This window comes from Xyrauchen texanus, chromosome 24 (assembly GCF_025860055.1).
Source record: "Xyrauchen texanus isolate HMW12.3.18 chromosome 24, RBS_HiC_50CHRs, whole genome shotgun sequence".
NCBI classification, from domain to species: domain Eukaryota; kingdom Metazoa; phylum Chordata; class Actinopteri; order Cypriniformes; family Catostomidae; genus Xyrauchen; species Xyrauchen texanus.
In genome coordinates, this window is record NC_068299.1 from 1,350,933 (window position 1) to 1,369,437 (window position 18,505).

General features: G+C 42.1%; 1 protein-coding gene across 1 annotated transcript in view; it reads left to right on the top strand.

The window, feature by feature from the left end:
• The first annotated feature begins 14,304 nt into the window (after positions 1-14,304).
• The window catches only part of LOC127617571 (adhesion G protein-coupled receptor A3-like), a 126,495-nt gene continuing 122,294 nt past the window's right edge, over positions 14,305-18,505 (top strand). The window contains 1 exon segment of the mRNA XM_052089545.1: positions 14,305-14,910. Coding sequence (XP_051945505.1) covers positions 14,687-14,910 — 224 coding nt within the window. The 5' untranslated portion in view covers positions 14,305-14,686.

An 18,505-nucleotide genomic window follows, 5' to 3' on the forward strand; every position in this document is an offset into this window, starting at 1 on the left:
AGCCACACACTCACACAAACACTCACACACTACACTACACATCACACACACACTCACACAAAAACTCACACACTACACATCACACAGACACTCACACAAACACTCACACACATCACACACACCAACCACACACTCACACAAACACGCACACACTACACTACACATCACACACACACTCCCACACATACTCACACACACTACACACACACACCACACACACTACACACACACTCACACACACTACAAAAACACTCACACACACTACACACATACTCACACATACTCACACATACTACACACACAAACACTCACACACTACACTACACATCACACACACACTCACACAAACACTCACACACTACCCATCACACAGACACTCACACAAACACTCACACACATCACACACACAACCACACACTCACACAAACACTCACACACTACACTACACATCACACAGACACTCACACAAACACTCACACACATCACACACACCAACCACACACTCACACAAACACTCACACACTACACTACACATCACACACACACTCACACACATACTCACACACACTACATACACACTCACACACTACACTACACATCACATACATACTCACAGACACACCACACACACTACATACACACTCACACACACTACAAAAACACTCACACACACCACACACATACTCACACACACTACACACACACTCACACACACAACCAGCCACACACTCACACAAACACTCACACACACTACACTACACATCACACACACACTCACACAAACACTCACACACTACACATCACACAGACACTCACACAAACACTCACACACATCACACACACCAACCACACACTCACACAAACACGCACACACTACACTACACATCACACACACACTCACACATATACTCATACACACTACACACACACCACACACACTCACACACACTACAAAAACACTCACACACACTACACACACACTCACACACACCACACACATACTCACACATACTCACACATACTACCATCACACAAACACACACACTACACTACACATCACACACACACTCACACAAACACTCACACACATCACACACACCAACCAACCACACACTCACACACTACACTACACATCACACACACACACACTCACACACATACTCACACACACTACACACACACTACACACACACTCACACACACCACGCACATACTCACACATACTCACACATACTACCATCACACAAACACACACACACTACACACTCACACACATCACACACTATACACTCACACAAACACATCACACCACACACTACACACTCACACACATCACACACTATACACTCACACAAACACATCACACCACACACAGATATATATATATACATATATACACAAACTGAAAACAGAGTAGTATAGATGTGGCCTCATTAGGTAGCTGCCTATGTAGACAGTAAACATCAAGCAGTTCAATAACTTTTGGAGCAGAGATGTCCTTAATTCAGACTATTTTTCCACTTCTGTTGTCGATTATATTCAAATACTCAGTGAATCTCACAGAGAGGAAGCATCGGGATGCTGTGTGTGTATGACTCTGAGTGTCTTTGACCTCCATGAAGAATGGCAGTGCACTAAAAGCACGTGGACATCGTATAACCTGAGCTCTAAATATACACGCTTTATAATTCAAGTGAAATATACATTCCCAAAGGAAATGTTACTGTCCCGAGCTTGTTCCTCTGCAAAGTTATTTACTGTGCTAAAGTTATTTACACTGTAAAGTGTTTACTTTAGCATGCTGTAGTTTATGGGAGTAACTGGCTCTCTTAACTTCAGCAGAACTGAGCATTTGTATTATTACAGTGAAGCAATGACCCGTCATATGTGGTGTGCATTCAATAACTGACTCTTATCCGTAGACCTGCAGACTCCACCAGACTCCACAACACCATCAGCAGCTCAATGTCCCTGAGTTCAGCCCACAGGGGAATGAAAGTGTGCAGTGTCAGGGTCAACACTCACCGGGCACACGGCCAAGCCACTGCAGCCAGAGAGAGAGAGAGAATGAGAAAGAGAGAGAGAGAGAGAGAGAGAATGAGAGAGAGAGAGAGAGGATTGTATTTTAAATTCATCTTGTGTGTCATTGAGACAAGAAGCTAAAACGGCTTATGGCAATCAATAGAAGAATGAAATATTCACACTTGAAAAAAAAAACATTATCTTGTTTTCCAGAAAAAAGGGAAAAAAGATGTAAACATATTTTACATACCCCATTGGAACATATGGAACATCGCAATAAGTTTTGCATTCTCTCGGCATACATCTTGTGCTCCCTCGCAATGAGTTTTGTGTTCACTCGCAAAAATGTTGCATTCCCTCACCATAAGTTTTGTGCTCCCTCGTCATATGATTTGTGTTCCCTTGCAATAGTTTTGTGTTCCCTCGCAATGTGTTCTCTGTTCCCTTGCAATAGTTTTGTGTTCCTTTGGCATACGTTTTGTGTTCCCTTGCAATAATTTTGTGTTCTCTCATCTTATGTTTTGTGTTTCCTCTCAATGAGTTATGCGTTCCCTCGCAATAAGTTTTATGTTCCTTCGGCATTTATTTTGTGTTCCCTTGCAATAGTTTTGTGTTCCCTCAGCATACATTTTGTGTTCCCTCACAATGAGTTATGCGTTCCCTTGCAATAAGTTTTGTGTTCCCTCGCAATAGTTTTGTGTTCCCTCACAATGAGTTCTGCGTTCTCTCGCAATACGTTTTGTGTTCCCTCATCATACGTTTTGTGTTCCCTCACAATGAGTTCTGCGTTCCCTCGCAATAGTTTTGTGTTCCCTCGCAATAGTTTTGTGTTCGCTCGCAATAGTTTTGTGTTCCCTCGCAATGAGTTCTGCGTTCCCTTGCAATAAGTTTTGTGTTCCCTCGCAATGAGTTAATTGTTCCCTTGCAATAATTTAATGTTCCATCGCTGTATGTTTTGTGTTTCCTTGCAATAGTTTTGTGTTCCTTCTGCATATGTTTTGTGTTCCCTTGCAATAATTTTGTGTTCCCTCATCTTATGTTTTGTGTTTCCTCGCAATGAGTTATGCGTTCCCTCGCAACAAGTTTTGTGTTCCTTCGGCATTTATTTCGTGTTCCCTTGCAATAGTTTTGTGTTCTCTCATCATACGTTTTGTGTTCCCTCACAATGAGTTATGCGTTCCCTTGCAATAAGTTTTGTGTTCCCTCGCAATAGTTTTGAGTTCCCTCACAATAGTTTTGTGTTCCCTCACAATGAGTTAATTGTTCCCTTGCAATAAGTTTAATGTTCCATCGCTGTATGTTTTGTGTTCCCTCGCAATAGTTTTGTGTTCCCTCGCAATAGTTTTGAGTTCCCACGCAATGAGTTCTGCGTTCCCTCGCAATACGTTTTGTGTTCCCTCGCAATAGTTTTGTGTTCCCTCACAATGAGTTATGCATTCCCTTGCAAGAAGTTTTGTGTTCCTTCGACATATGTTTTGTGTTCCCTCACAATGAGTTAATTGTTCCCTTGCAATAAGTTTAAAGTTCCATCGCTGTATGTTTTGTGTTCCTCACTAATAGTTTTGTGTTCCTCACTAATAGTTTTGAGTTCCCACGCTAATGAGTTCTGCGTTCCTCACTAATAGTTTTGTGTTCCTCATAATAGTTTTGTGTTCCCTCACAATGAGTTATGCATTCCCTTGCAAGAAGTTTTGTGTTCCTTCGACATATGTTTTGTGTTCCCTCACAATGAGTTAATTGTTCCCTTGCAATAAGTTTAATGTTCCATCGCTGTATGTTTTGTGTTCCCTCGCAATAGTTTTGTGTTCCCTCGCAATAGTTTTGAGTTCCCACGCAATGAGTTCTGCGTTCCCTCGCAATACGTTTTGTGTTCCCTCGCAATAGTTTTGTGTTCCCTCGCAATAGTTTTGTGTTCCCTCACAATGAGTTATGCATTCCCTTGCAAGAAGTTTTGTGTTCCTTCGACATATGTTTTGTGTTCCCTCACAATGAGTTAATTGTTCCCTTGCAATAAGTTTAATGTTCCATCGCTGTATGTTTTGTGTTCCCTCGCAATAGTTTTGAGTTCCCACGCAATGAGTTCTGCGTTCCCTCGCAATAGTTTTGTGTTCCCTCGCAATAGTTTTGTGTTCCCTCACAATGAGTTATGCATTCCCTTGCAAGAAGTTTTGTGTTCCTTCGACATATGTTTTGTGTTCCCTCACAATGAGTTAATTGTTCCCTTGCAATAAGTTTAATGTTCCATCGCTGTATGTTTTGTGTTCCCTCGCAATAGTTTTGTGTTCCCTCGCAATAGTTTTGAGTTCCCACGCAATGAGTTCTGCGTTCCCTCATACGCTTTGTGTTCCTCATAATAGTTTTGTGTTCCCTCGCAATAGTTTTGTGTTCCCTCACAATGAGTTATGCATTCCCTTGCAAGAAGTTTTGTGTTCCTTCGACATATGTTTTGTGTTCCCTCACAATGAGTTAATTGTTCCCTTGCAATAAGTTTAATGTTCCATCGCTGTATGTTTTGTGTTCCATCGCTGTATGTTTTGTGTTCCCTCGCAATAGTTTTGTGTTCCCTCGCAATGAGTTCTGCGTTCCCTCGCAATAGTTTTGTGTTTCCTCGCAATGAGTTATGCGTTCCCTCGCAATAAGTTTTGTGTTCCTTTGGCATATGTTTTGTGTTCCCTCGCAATGAGTTAATTGTTCCCTTGCAATAAGTTTAATGTTCCATCGCTGTATGTTTTGTGTTCCCTTGCAATATTTTTGCATTTCCTTCACCATTTGTTAAGCATTCCCTCAAAAATGTAGCATTCCCTCGCAATACAGTTTACGTTCCTTCGTCATACATTTTGTTCCCTCACAATGAGTTGCGTTTTGTTGTCATTTGTTTTGCGTTTCCTCACAATAGTTTAGCGTTTCCTTCGGCATACGTTTTGCATTCTCTCACAATACATTTATCATATATAATCATTTATTGATTGGTTTCAAGGCACATTTAAAAACTTTTGGCCTGTATGAAGAAAATGAAAACTTTAAAGTGTTCCCTCATGCATGCTTTGTAAACGCAGTACATTAACGCAATTCCATATATGTTTACATATATTTGAAAATATATTTGCATGCAAAAACACAGGGCGCAGTTTGGGAACTGAGACGTTTTCCTCCTTTTATCACCACTGAAATCAGGTGGTCCGCATGTGGACCGAACTTGTGGCAAAGCTAACCAACGTGTCGACTATTCTAAAGCAATTTTGCATGCTGGGAGTCTGTTGCGGCACTTTAATCCAGTAGATCTCTCTCTCTCATAGCAGGTGGATTTCAGTGCAAACACACACAGCTGGTATGATGGAAACAGAGAGGAAAATGGAGGGTCATCCTCCTGTGTCAGGCCTGTGCTTGAAGCAATACACTCAAGTCTATTTGGTTTGCACATTTCTTCTACACCCTAAGTTGTTTTTTTATTCTCTCTCACACACCCTGTTTATTTTACAATCTCCTCAGCCTCCTGTATTAATGTGTGAGTGACTCCTGGTTTTCTGTGGTTGTGGTACCAGCTGTTGTATTGTGGGAATGGTCTGAAGGACTATTGTGGATCAGATCCAGTGTAAGAGTTCTGCAGCTGTGTGGTGAACTGCAGCGGCCTGTGAGTGTGTTATTGGGTTGGGCTGAATGCTCATGACGCATCAGAGCAGAGCTGCAACAGTCTGTTCAAACACACAGAGAGAAGATGAAGCAGCAGAGCTTTAGAACTGAGCTGTGGAGATTAGAGATGAGAAAACATCAGAACCACAATTTTACATTTCAGAAGAAAAATGTGAGTGGTGCTTTCCCATTGAAAACTCACGGCTGGTTGCCAGGACATTAGTATTTTCTATAATGTAAAAAATAAGTATTTTATCCAAAGTGACTTACAGTGCACTTATTACAGGGACAATCCCCCCGGAGCAACCTGGATTTAAGTGTCTTACTCAAGGACACAATGGTGGTGACTGTGGGGATCGAACCAGCAACCTTCTGATTACCAATGTATTATACAGTGCACTTATTACAGGGACAATCCCCCCGGAGCAACCTGGAGTTAAGTGTCTTACTCAAGGACACAATGGTGGTGACTGTGGGGATCAAACCAGCAACCATCTGATGACCAGTTATGTGCTTTAGCCTTTAGAGGAAATAGTATGAATTATACATTGAGCAAAGGAAGTTACCTCTTTATAATGACAGGTTGTGCAGTATGAGTGTGGGCCGTTTGCGTGGGCCTTCAACCATTGTGCCCTTTTAATAAAGACACTGTAGAGCGCCATCACCCCTTCAAAACCAGACAGCTGCGTAACACACCATGAAATCTAAAGTCATGGGAGAAATCCAGACCGAATCTCAAACCAGAAAACCTGTAATTATCCTGGCCAGATTGGACCATGCTACAGCAGCCGACGCTAAAGGCCCATTGTGTAACTGGTCAGCTCTCACACTACAGTTTCCCTGAAGGGATGTTTTAGTATCATGCCATTAGACAATGCTCTCGTTATTTCAGCAGCTGTAAATTCTGCTTCGGTGATGTTTAGCGCCTGTATCTCTGTTAAACTGCCCCATAAAAGAACAGTAGCTCAGTCCATAAGTGAATGTCCTGCACTGGCGGAGTCATTGGGATTGTTAGAGTTCCAGTTATGGTAGTTGATGTGGCTGATAAATGTAGTGGATTTGTGAACTTTGTCCTTCACGTTAGTTACGATTAAGAGTAGGGCTATAGTTTCTTAGAGGTAGCGCTTTCATTAAAAATATTACTGAATCGTCCAATCGGGTATAGCTAACCTCATGAATGTTAATGAGACCTCCCCTGTTGCCATCCTACGTATCGGAAACCTGCCCCACACACACTGTTTGACAGGTAGTTCCAGGTAATGCAGACATGTGCCTGTGGCTGTGTAACGGGAGCCAGCAACTGATGCTAGGGACTGTAGCCTTTAGCCTCCTTGTTAGTGCACCCGCCTACCATGCCGGAGATACTAGTTCGAGTCCCGTACTGAGCAGGTAGAACAAGAGCGTCACAATGGTGCCGTGACCCAGATGGGAGTGAGGTTTAGGGGGGTGACTGTAACGGGAGCTAGCTGATAGATAGCTCTGCAGTGTGTAAACCTCACTCTCCTGACCTCAAGAGGTGCACTAGCGACTGATGCTAGGGACTGTAGCCTTTAGCCTCCTTGTTAGAGCACCCACCTACCATGCCGGAGATGCCGGTTTGAGTCCCGTACAGGGCGGGTAGAACAAGAGCGTCATAATGGTGCCGTGACCCGGATGGGAGTGAAGTCCAGGGGGGTGAGAGTAACGGGAGTCAGCTGATAGATAGCTGTGCAATGTGTATAAACCTCACTCTCCTGACCTCAAGAGGTGCACTAGCGACTGATGCTAGGGGTTGTAGCCTTTAGCCTCCTTGTTAGAGCACCCGCCTCCCACTCTCGAGACGTTGGTTCGAGTCCTGTATGGACCGGGCAGAACAGGAGCATCACAATAGTCAAGTAGATTTCAAAATGCCTGTCTTAGCGGGATAGAAACACAGTCAGTTATGTCTGAAGTAAGTGCAAACACAGGCATAAGAATCAGTTATTTCACCCAGACCTATTTTAATTTGTGTTTTGTTTCTGAGGTCTCTGAGACCCCAAACAGTAGTAATGTGTGATTTTTAAGGAGGACATCTGAAGAGTGTAGAAGATGAGATTTTATTTATTATCAGTTCTCATTAGATTTGAAAGATACGTTGCAACCTCAAACTTCCTTTTTATTATTATTATTATTATCATTATAGGGGCCTTGAAATCTCCCAAAACAGAAAATGAGGGTTATTGTTAGAGCATCATTCACTCTATTATGTTGTGCCCAGACTGTTCTAGTGAAGCCAAACCTCAGTGTGTCCTGCAAGAACTTCCAGTTCTTTGTGGTTTATAGACCCGCCCTGGTACCAGAAACAAGTGCATGAGAACCGGACACAGACATCATTAGACTTTTAAATAAAGAGTCCACCGGTACCCACATCCACACAATGACATTCACAACATTCATCGAAAAGAGACACAAAGAAACACATGATAGAGATTTAAAAGTGTACGCTATATAGGTGAAACTGCATCACAGTGTGTGAAAAAGAAATAATATTCTGCTGATAGACAAAATAGTTTTCTGTTTCTTTCTTTCCTTCCTTCCTACCTTTCTTCCAGGATTCCCACACATCCTGGCAAACCTGTCATTCTGCATTGCAGTTTTCCATTCATGGAAATTGACATTCAAAATATAGAAATATATATTTTCATTCCAGAATTGTTTTAATGTTAACTACAAAAACATTTGAGAAGTTTTAAACGATGACGATGGACGCACTGCTGATTTTTGGGAAAATGCATTAAAACCTGAGATGTTAGACTGATGATGTGGCTTTTACACCTCATTATGGGAATTAATTTTCACTAATATGATGACTGGTGTCAGCTTACCCCACCGTTACCACCTGAAGGGTCCTATCATATCTACGTCACTGATTCATAAAAATGTGTCATCAGAATCAGAAGTAGCTTTATTGCCAAGGATGCTTACACAAATGTAAGGGGATTAAGATGGGCAAGGAGGAGCCGAGAACCGGCTTGTCAATATAAATAATAATTTAATGAAAACTTAAACCAAAACATAAAAACACACATGACGGACATGCCCATAATTCCTCTCTCTCTAACCGTCGTCACCAGCCGCCTTTATCCCTCGCGCGCCCCATCAGGCCGATTGGGGACCGGGCGTGCGACATTCCAGCCCGGCCCCGCCTCCCTCTGCTCCACACTCCTCCCAGCGACTCGGCTTGGACACGGCCTGTTCTGATTTGGTCTTGAGTCTGACTCTATCCCTTTTGGACTCGGACTCGATTGTTTAAAGACTCGGACTCGGCCTGTTCTGATTTGGTCTTGAGTCCAACTCGGCCCCTTTTGGACTCGGACTCAGACTCTATTGTTTAAAGACTTGGCCTGTTCTGATTTGGTCATGAGTCTGACTCTGCCCCTTTTGGACTCGGACTCGATTGTTTAAAGACTTGGACTCGGCTCGGACTAGGCCTGTTCTGATTTGGTCATTAGTCTGACTCGGCCCCTTTTGGACTCAGACTCGATTGTTTAAAGACTCGGACTCAGCTCGGACACGGCCTGTTCTGATTTGGTCTTGAGTCTGACTCTGCTCCTTTTGGACTCGGACTCGATTGTTTAAAGACTTGGACTCGGCCTGTTCTGATTTGGTCTTGAGTCCAACTCGGCCCCTTTTGGACTCGGACACGATTGTTTAAAGACTCGGACTCAGCCTGTTCTGATTTGGTCTTGAGTCTGACTCTGCCCCTTTTGGACTCGGACTCTATTGTTTAAAGACTCGGACTCAGCCTGTTCTGATTTGGTCTTGAGTCCAACTCGGCCCCTTTTGGACTCGGACATGATTGTTTAAAGACTCGACGAAAAAGAAAGTCTCAGCTTTCTAATGTTATAATTATTAAGAAGAAGAAGAATCCTTTATTGTGGTCACACATTATACACACATTTTGCATATATACAGTGAAATTTATTAGTTTTCACATATCCCAGCTAAGCTGGGGTCAGAGTGCAGGGTCAGCCATGATACGGCTCCCCTGGAGCAGATAGGGTTAAGGGCCTTGCTCAGGGGCCCAACAGTGGCATCTTGGTGGTGCTGGGGCTTGAACCCCTGTCCTTCTGGTCAGTAACCCTGAGCCTCAACCACTGAGCCACCACTGCCCCATTTATTACGTTTCTATGAACTCTAAACAGCGCATCCATTAGCATGATTAAGAAGCTTCAAAACAACATTTATTGTTTGAATTTGATGATTAAATTTATATGGTTTACAAGCTGAAAATAAACATATAATTAAACACAAAACTAAAATCACATTTCTACATAAATGATGTAAATAATTCTCAATATTAAAATATTTTATTAATGAATTGATAAAATGTATGTATTTGGCATAAACGAATAAGACAGTTTATGGTTTAAATGGTTAAAAAAGGGTAAAAATCAAATGCAGGGGGCAAATATTACCCCTTAAAGCAGTGGTTCCCAACCTTTTTTGAACAAACGCCCCTGACCTCTTCATGATCCTCTTAACACCCCCTCCAAAAAAAAAAAACACTTCAGAAATACTATTACAGCCAAACAATTGCAACACTGATACCTGAAGCCTGAGTTTTTGGTAAAAAAAAAAACTGAAACAGAAGTTTCTTATTGTATTTAAACTACATGTAAAAGCCTCAAGTTGAGTAATATTGTGTTTGGAAAAAAATGCAAAAACACATGGATTGTTTGAAAGGTATTGCAAATGTATTTAGAAATTCAAACAAATTCAGGCTCACACACAAATTTTTTTAAGATGAACCAATCACGTGAACAATAACGTAACTAACCTAAATGGCCAATGAAAAAGCAGCGGTCGTTCGCGCACTCAATTAGGCGATATATACTAGGCTTCGAATTTGAATAGCCTACAAACGGTCATTTCTACCACTCTGACAGCTGCGGCATTTGTTTTTAGGCGTTGCTATGGAGATCATTTGCCGGTAACTAGGCGAGTGGGTTATTAGCAACATTTAAATATGAATTCATTAATTTGCACAGACATAATTTTATTTTACATTCAAATGAACATTGTATGAGTTGTCAGAGGCTTAAACGTTGTGATGAATAACAGTGAGTAACGTAGGGTGACCACCTGGCTATTGCTCTGTTGCAGGTCAGCAGACCTGATTTTGCGGGACACGAGGGACAGAACTTAAGTTACTATTAATATACTAGGTGAATAACTGCAGAAAGACAAATAATATAAAATCAATATTTATATTATTATGACTTTATTATTCCCATCGGACAATTACACATTGCAGAGTAGAGATGCGCGGATCAGCTCTAACGTCACCCGAATCAGCTGTTAAAAACAAACTCACCATCACCAATGATTTTCTCCCATTAGATATCCGCACCCGATCATCACATTACAATTAAAATTCTCAGGGCCAGATGTACTAACGCTTTTGCGCCCACTTCAGGCGTATTTGTTTCGCAAAGTGCGCATAAAACCATGGCGAGGTATGTACGAACGGGACGCACCGAGATGAAAGCGCAGATTGCCTGTCGCAATTTAAAATGGCAAAATGCGCTTTTCGTGTCATGCATATGCGTTCATGGGATGGACAAGGGGAAAGTGGGAGTGTCACATAAATAGATGGGAGGGGAAGCGTAAACTGCGCCTAATTATGTATTCCGCGTTATGTACAGAAAAAGCCGGTGAAAGCGCGCCTCTATTTTGCGCTGAAAATTCTCCGCCTCTTAAAAGCATGTGTAACTTAGGAAGCGGCTCTCCTGGCATATCCTCCTGGTGAAGTGGCAGCAGTAATCCGAGCAAGACGAAGACATAGGCCAAGGAGAAGAGCTGAAAAGATTTTTCAGGGCCGCCTGTTGAGTACCTCTGAGTAACGCCCCCCATTTGTGCCTGAGCGCCCCCCTCTCTGCTGCCTCGTTCACACCGCCCCCCAACACTGTCCCAACGCCCCCTAGGGGGCGGTACCGCCTCCGTTGAGAAACGCTGCCTTAAAGTAAAACTTCCTTTCTGACATGTCCCATCCCTCTGTGTCATTTTGCATTGTTCTCATAATCATTTTTGGAGCTTCAAAGTTCTGGTCACCATTCACTTGCATTGTACGGACCAACAGAGCTGAAATATTCTTCTAAAAATCTTAATTTGTGTTCTGCAGAAGAAATTAAGTCACATCTGGGGTGGCATGAGGGAGTAAATTATGAGAGAATTTTCACTTTTGCGTGAACTGTCCCTTTAATTAGGCCTACTTGAACTCCTTGAACATGAATCTTCACGTTTGGGATTTAATCTGAGAGTTTGTAGTTTTCAGTCCATTTATTTATAACGTTAGTGTTTGAGGAGGTTAGAACGGCCTTTCTTTGCCACTGAGAAAATATTTACTCAGTATTAAGAGGCTGCTGAATTTTTCTGCTTTGCATTAGCGGAGAGACAGCTGCATCTGTGTGTGAAATTTATCATTTCAGATGATGATGTCAGAGCAGCGTAGCTCTTGTTCTCTCTGCCTCGTGAGGGAAGGTTCTTCCCGCTTGTCTTCCAGAACTGAGGTGAGACTACATCTGTCCAAACAACTCCTCAAGTCGGCCGGGGAGCAGCACAACCCGACAGGAACGTGAAGCTCAACACTGTTTTTCTCTCGTGTCTCCCCAGAGATCCACAGCGAGAGAGCGAGAGAGAGGGGGAGATAAATGAGAACTTGTGAGTGCTGTAGTAGAAAAGAGCTGCCTCATGTTTGTCTGTCCTGCAGGGAACGATGTGAAGCTCGAGGTCGGTCAGCAGGTCAGGAAACTGCCTCACTTGCTCTCTCCGTCTCCTTCAGGAATTCAGTGCGGCACGCTCAACGGGAAGTTTGTCTCGCTCTCCGCGTCTATAAGAGCATCAGAAGCTGCCTGAGCTTCTGTCCCACAGTACATTCAGCAGGAGGATTAGTTCACCTAATGTCATCATTTACTCAGCCTCACATCGTTCCAAACCAATCTGACATCTGTCGTCTGTGAAACGCATGAAACTGAATGCGTAAGGACACTTTTAAGATCCCAACAGCACAATAAACGTGGTCAGTATGACTGTATGGACCACATATTAAAAGTCATTTTGTGTGCAGAACAGACCCATATTTACGTTGTTATTTACTGATAATCTTCCCCTTCATTGTAGCTTTCGAATGTCCTCCACACTTCCAAATTTGGCATTAAGCTATTGGTCATGACACATGTGGCTAAAAGTGCCATTTGGCATGATTGATGTCAATCCTGCCGTGATGCTTCAACACACCTGAAGACCTCGAGAGTGACATATCCTCTCCGATGCCATATTCGAAATAACTGTGCATGCTTAAAGCCTAATATGACAGCGGCTTAACGTCTCCTTTTGAGTTCCACAGAAGAAAGATAGTCATTCGGGTTTGGAACAACGTGAGGGTGAATAAACAATGATTGAACCATAAGCCAGAAACCACCAAAGCACATCTCTCTAAAGCTCCCAATTACCTGAACACGGTTGAGTTTATATTCACGTGAGTTTTAACCAATCTGGGATTGAACTTAATTTGGGTTAAGAACACGTACTTGGGGGAAGCGAGTGAAAAGAGACCTTTCTCTTCCTCCGGAGACATTTAAATGGCATACCATTTCTTAACCTGAGAAAAAAGGTAAAGCTGTTTATCTCTATTTCAACAAGAGCCGTGATGTCATTGCACGTCTGATGACCACAGAACAGCATCATCTAGTATCCTAGAAACAGACCAAGATGTCTTTCCAAGAAGACACAGTGTGAATATCATTTTCTGAAAGAACAAACATCTACAGAAGACTTTGAGTCCCAGTTAGAGTCTGCTGAGGTGTCATTATGACATGTATGGATCCTTGACAGTAATAAAGGCAAATCTGAACATGTATGGGCCATTAAAAGACAGTTCTTCTCATTGAAATGGCTACAAACTGTTGCAATTCATGTTTTCTGAGAGACATTCTGCTAATAGATACTGTAGATATGGTACTTTTTTTGGTTGGGTACAACGGGGTACTTGCACGTTCGGGCTAATAAAAAGTTTTAGTTTTAGTCACTGTGAGGAAAACGTATAAATCCTATTATGGGAAATCGCTGCATTTCTCAAATCCCTTCAATGAGCTAAAAACACTGTAGCCTAAGGAATGTTTCTGTAACAGCACTGATGATGCAGCCTATAATCTGTTTTCCTCTGCATGTATGTGTTATTTGTTTTCATTTATTATGTTTTTGTTTATTACTTATGTATTATTTATTTTGTGCACGTGTGGCTATTTTATGTTTCATCCCTGCTTGTTTAATGTAAAAGTCTGTATTAGTGCTCATTACTTATACCTGTTGATGTGTATGCAATATATACTTGTTCAATAATAATAATAAACAAAATAAAAAACATGGCTAATGAATATTAATTACTTGGGCTGACGAGAAACTCCTTCACCATAGTAGAATTCCTCCATCTGAGCAGCGTCCCCGCCTACCACTGTCCTTTCAGCCAATCGTGTCGGCCTATTGGAGAACTGTGACGTATTTAATTAATATTCATGAGCTAAACCTTCACCACATTATAATCGATCTCCAGGAGGAGGGGCCGTTTTCTTTCAAGCCGAATCCGCGTAACGGGATCCCTAAACTTCATCATCCAGCACCACAGGAGGAACCTGTTGACAGCAGAAGTAACTTTACAGAACTCAACACAAAGTTTATTCTCCAGACCCAACTGCGCAGACGCGTGCGCGTAACTCGGATGGGTTGAAACAAAACTTCTCCTCACTTTCACAGAATCAGGAGCAGAGATGCACAGAGAGAGGACGCGAATATTACCGCAACTACATCTCAACTGCGATATAATGCAGAACCGGCGCTGACATGCGGATCTGAGCTGCGCAATATTGAGTTTTACGCGTTTTTACGCATGGCGCACAGTGATCCGTCATCTACAGGTGGACTAGTTGATTATCGGGGATCGAAAGACTGAACTATATGTGATCTACTTGTGAGATGATCAGTAACTATATCGCAGGTTGGGTGGGAGTAACGTGACATGATGAAGGTGTTCTTCATACTGTGCGCGGCGCTTCTGGGCAGCTGCAGATGCGCACTGAGCAGCAGATCCTGTCCTGACCTGATGATTGACAGCTGTCACTGCACCTCCGAGAGATCAAAGGCGTTTAACAGACAGAGTGTGCGCGTGAAAGTTGTGTGTGACGATGCGGACCTGATGGAGACCATGCAGCCCAACTCTTTACCCAACACAACAGTGTCACTGTGAGTCACTTGCACCTTCGTTACACGGTGCGATACTTTTATATTAATAGCGAGAGTTTGATATTGTTATTGATTCATTGTATTCTAGTTGATCTTGGGACTATCAGGGGATATTAAAATGGTTATTTACTGGCCTGGGAAATGTATAAAGTTGTGGAAAAATCATGCACATGTCTTTAAATAGTTCAGTTTGCATATCACATATGCATTGTGGGTAATTTGGTGTTTAGTCTGTGAATGAGGACTTGTAACAAATGTTTCATTGCGCACAGTGTTTTGCCCCAGTGCATGCATTTACATCACGGGGCTTGTAGTAAACATAACTTCATTACAAGTGTTTAGCAAACATCTAGATTGCCTTGATGTACTCACTAACCAGACAAGAGACTAAACTGTGCACATCACAGTTCCTATAGACCTCCAGAGATGTTTACAAGGGTCTCAGGGGTCTGCCATGTAGAGGTCAAGATGTATGTGCTGTATGTGCTGATTCCCCAAACCAAACGCCAGTTCTCTAACCAGATGAAATAACTGTCTTGAAGTTCTCAAACATCCTTCACAAGGATAAAGCATCTTTTGATGCCATTAAAACCACTTCAGGGAGAAAATATGGGGAGCAAAACTGCCAGACAGTAAACTAGAGCTCATTTACAAACCAGATGACTCTGGTGGAAATTGGTTTTATTCATCATGCAACAGAAAGTTTATATACGAGTAGTTCGGATGCACCTGTCATGACCTTTTCACCGGGAATGTCGGGAATGTCATAATTACGAGTTCTGAGCTCATGAATGACCAAGCGAAGTCTGAAATGGTAAACTCGTCATTTTAGATGAAGCTTGAGTTGCCAAGTTGGGTCGTTGGAAAGGGCGTGTCCTCATGAATGATTATTTCAATTTTAGTGTTTTATTTTGAGTTAATTACTTATTTTTCATGCCATGCATTAAAGGAATGTTTCGGGTTCAATGCAAGTTGAGTTCAGTCGGCAACATTTGTGACATACTATTGATAACAACAAAAATCAATTTCGATCCGTCCCTCTTTTTCTTTAAAAAAGCACAAATGTGTGTTCCAGTGATGCACTTACAATGGAAGTCAATGGGGTTTAATCTGTAAACGTTATTAATACTCACTGTTTCAAAAATATAGACACAAGACGTAAACAATATGTGTGTTAACATGATGTTAATGTCATATAATTGATTGCTAATCTTTTCTGTGTAAAGTTAGAGCCAATTGTAATGCCATAAATCCAAAAGCGATGATTTAAACAACTTTACAGCTCAAATAATACACACGTTTTAACATAAGAATTAATTAAAGTGCTTTTATAAAATTATAAGCTTTGCATATATATCCTCTAAAACTTGGCCCCATTGACTTTCATTGTAAGTGCATCACTGGAACACAGTTTTGTGCGTTTTTAAAATAAAAATCCCCACTTTCACTTTCACTTTTTTAGTTTTTTGATGATTTGATTTCTTCGTGCAGATCTCCAGCCATTTGTCGGGGCTGGTCTTGGGTGGAGATTTATAGTCAAAGGATTTAAAGCTTGGGTATGTCATTTCTGTGCCACTAGCACCAACAAACTGTGCCACTAGCGCCAACTGTGCCACTAGCGCCAACAAACTGTGCCACTAGCGCCAACAAACTGAATTGCAGAAGCAAACTTTGTTTCCAAAACAGCTTTCTGAATGCGCCCCCCCATCTGCTGTTGGCCAAAGAAAGAGATTCTCCCGCCCCAACTCACACCACTGGTTGAGTAACATATTTGGGGCTGGTCGCTCAAAACAAACAGCAAATTTCATAGTGCCACAGAAAGACAGTGTTTAGTTTTTGAGAAAATTAGACTTATAATGACTTACTAATAGTTGTCTCTGCATATTAAGCTTGGAAAGAAGTATTTTAACACAGCAAAATGACACACATCAGCTTTAAATATGGATCTGTTTCTCACCCACACCTATCATATCACTTCTGAAGACATGGATTAAACCACTGGAGTCATACGGATTACTTTTATGCTGCATTTGTGTGCTTTTTGGAGCTCCAAAGTTTTGCTCACCATTCGCTTGCTTTGAAATGTCCTACAGAGCTGAGCTTTTCATTTGTGATCAGCAGAAGATAGAAAGTCACACCTCTGGGATGGTATGAAGGTGAGTAAATGATGATTTTTGGGTGAACGTTCCCGTTTATCTCTGGCTTGTGAATCAGTGTTTCTGGTCAGTCAGGAAGTGTTTTTCTGCATTAGGAAGTGTGACAAGTGACTTCTCCGGTCGCACTTTTGTTTTCTGAGCATGTAAGCCTGTTCTTCTCTTTTACATGGATCAGCCACAACATTAAAACCACTTTTAGGTCCCCCTCGTGCCGCCAAAACAGCGCCAACCCGCATCAGAACAGCATTCAGGGATGATGGCACCATGTGTGTGAAAATCCCAGAAATAATCAAACCAGCCCGTCTGACACCAACAATCATGACATGTGATTATCTAATCAGCCAATCATGTGGCAGCAGTGCAGTGCATACAATCATGCAAATACAGGTCAGGAGCTACAGTGAATGTTCACATCAACCATCAGAATGGGGAAATAATGTGATCTCAGTGGTTAATACTGTAAAAGTTTAGTTTGTCATGTGTCGTTTAACTTCTTTTCAGACACATTTTCAGCTGTCTACAGCATTTGCCAAGAGTATATTAGTGGTGTGTTGTCTCTGCGGCCGCTCTCGGAGCAGAACAAACACTCGGGTTATTTAAAGAGTCAGAAATCGGTGGTTCCTCTGGCAGCGCTGAGTGTTCCAGCTTTCCTAAATATCATCGAAAACCACGAGTGCTTCTGTCTGTGATCTGTGGAGGGAGGTTAACATGTCAACTTTGCGTGACCTCGCACCGGCGAGACCCCCAAAGAGTCGTTGAGAATGTGTTGAGAGATATTACTGTGAGCAGTACTCCATTTGACGGTACGCACATACATAGGAGTTTGGCGCATGCACGCTACGACTGTGCGAAACATTGCCTACAATGCTCGTAGAACATGCATGAGCATACTATGCGGTCTCTGGTACGGGTCGTGTTTGGGTTTCATTTTAAAGGGGTCATGACTTGAGGAATTACATTTTTCTTGATCTCATGACAAATAAGAGGTCATTGTACTTTGTGTACGTTTCAGATTAGCATTTATTTAAACCAGGCTCTAGAAACGACTTGTGACATCACAAGAACAAAATACATCTGCACATGCCTCTTCAAGAAAGACATCAAAGGCTACTTTTCGTCATTGTATCCTTGGCCCCGCCCACTGATGCTCAGACAGTCACACCCACACAGGTGAAGAGGAGAGAGATGAGAGAGTCGTCTACAGCAAAGGGAACTTACACATCTGGATTTAAATGGGTTTTTTCTACACTAGATAAATGGCTTTGACCGTTTTATTGCATCTAGCGCCACTTTTAAACGACGCAATGTCAAGTTATAACTCTAAAAAGGAGACCTTCATCCTGTTTCATCTTTCTGTTTGCTGTTGTGCTGTTTTGAAGGCATCCAGGCCGTGCTGAATGACTCCAGCCAAGTCTCCTTAGCAACCAAATTGGCCCGGT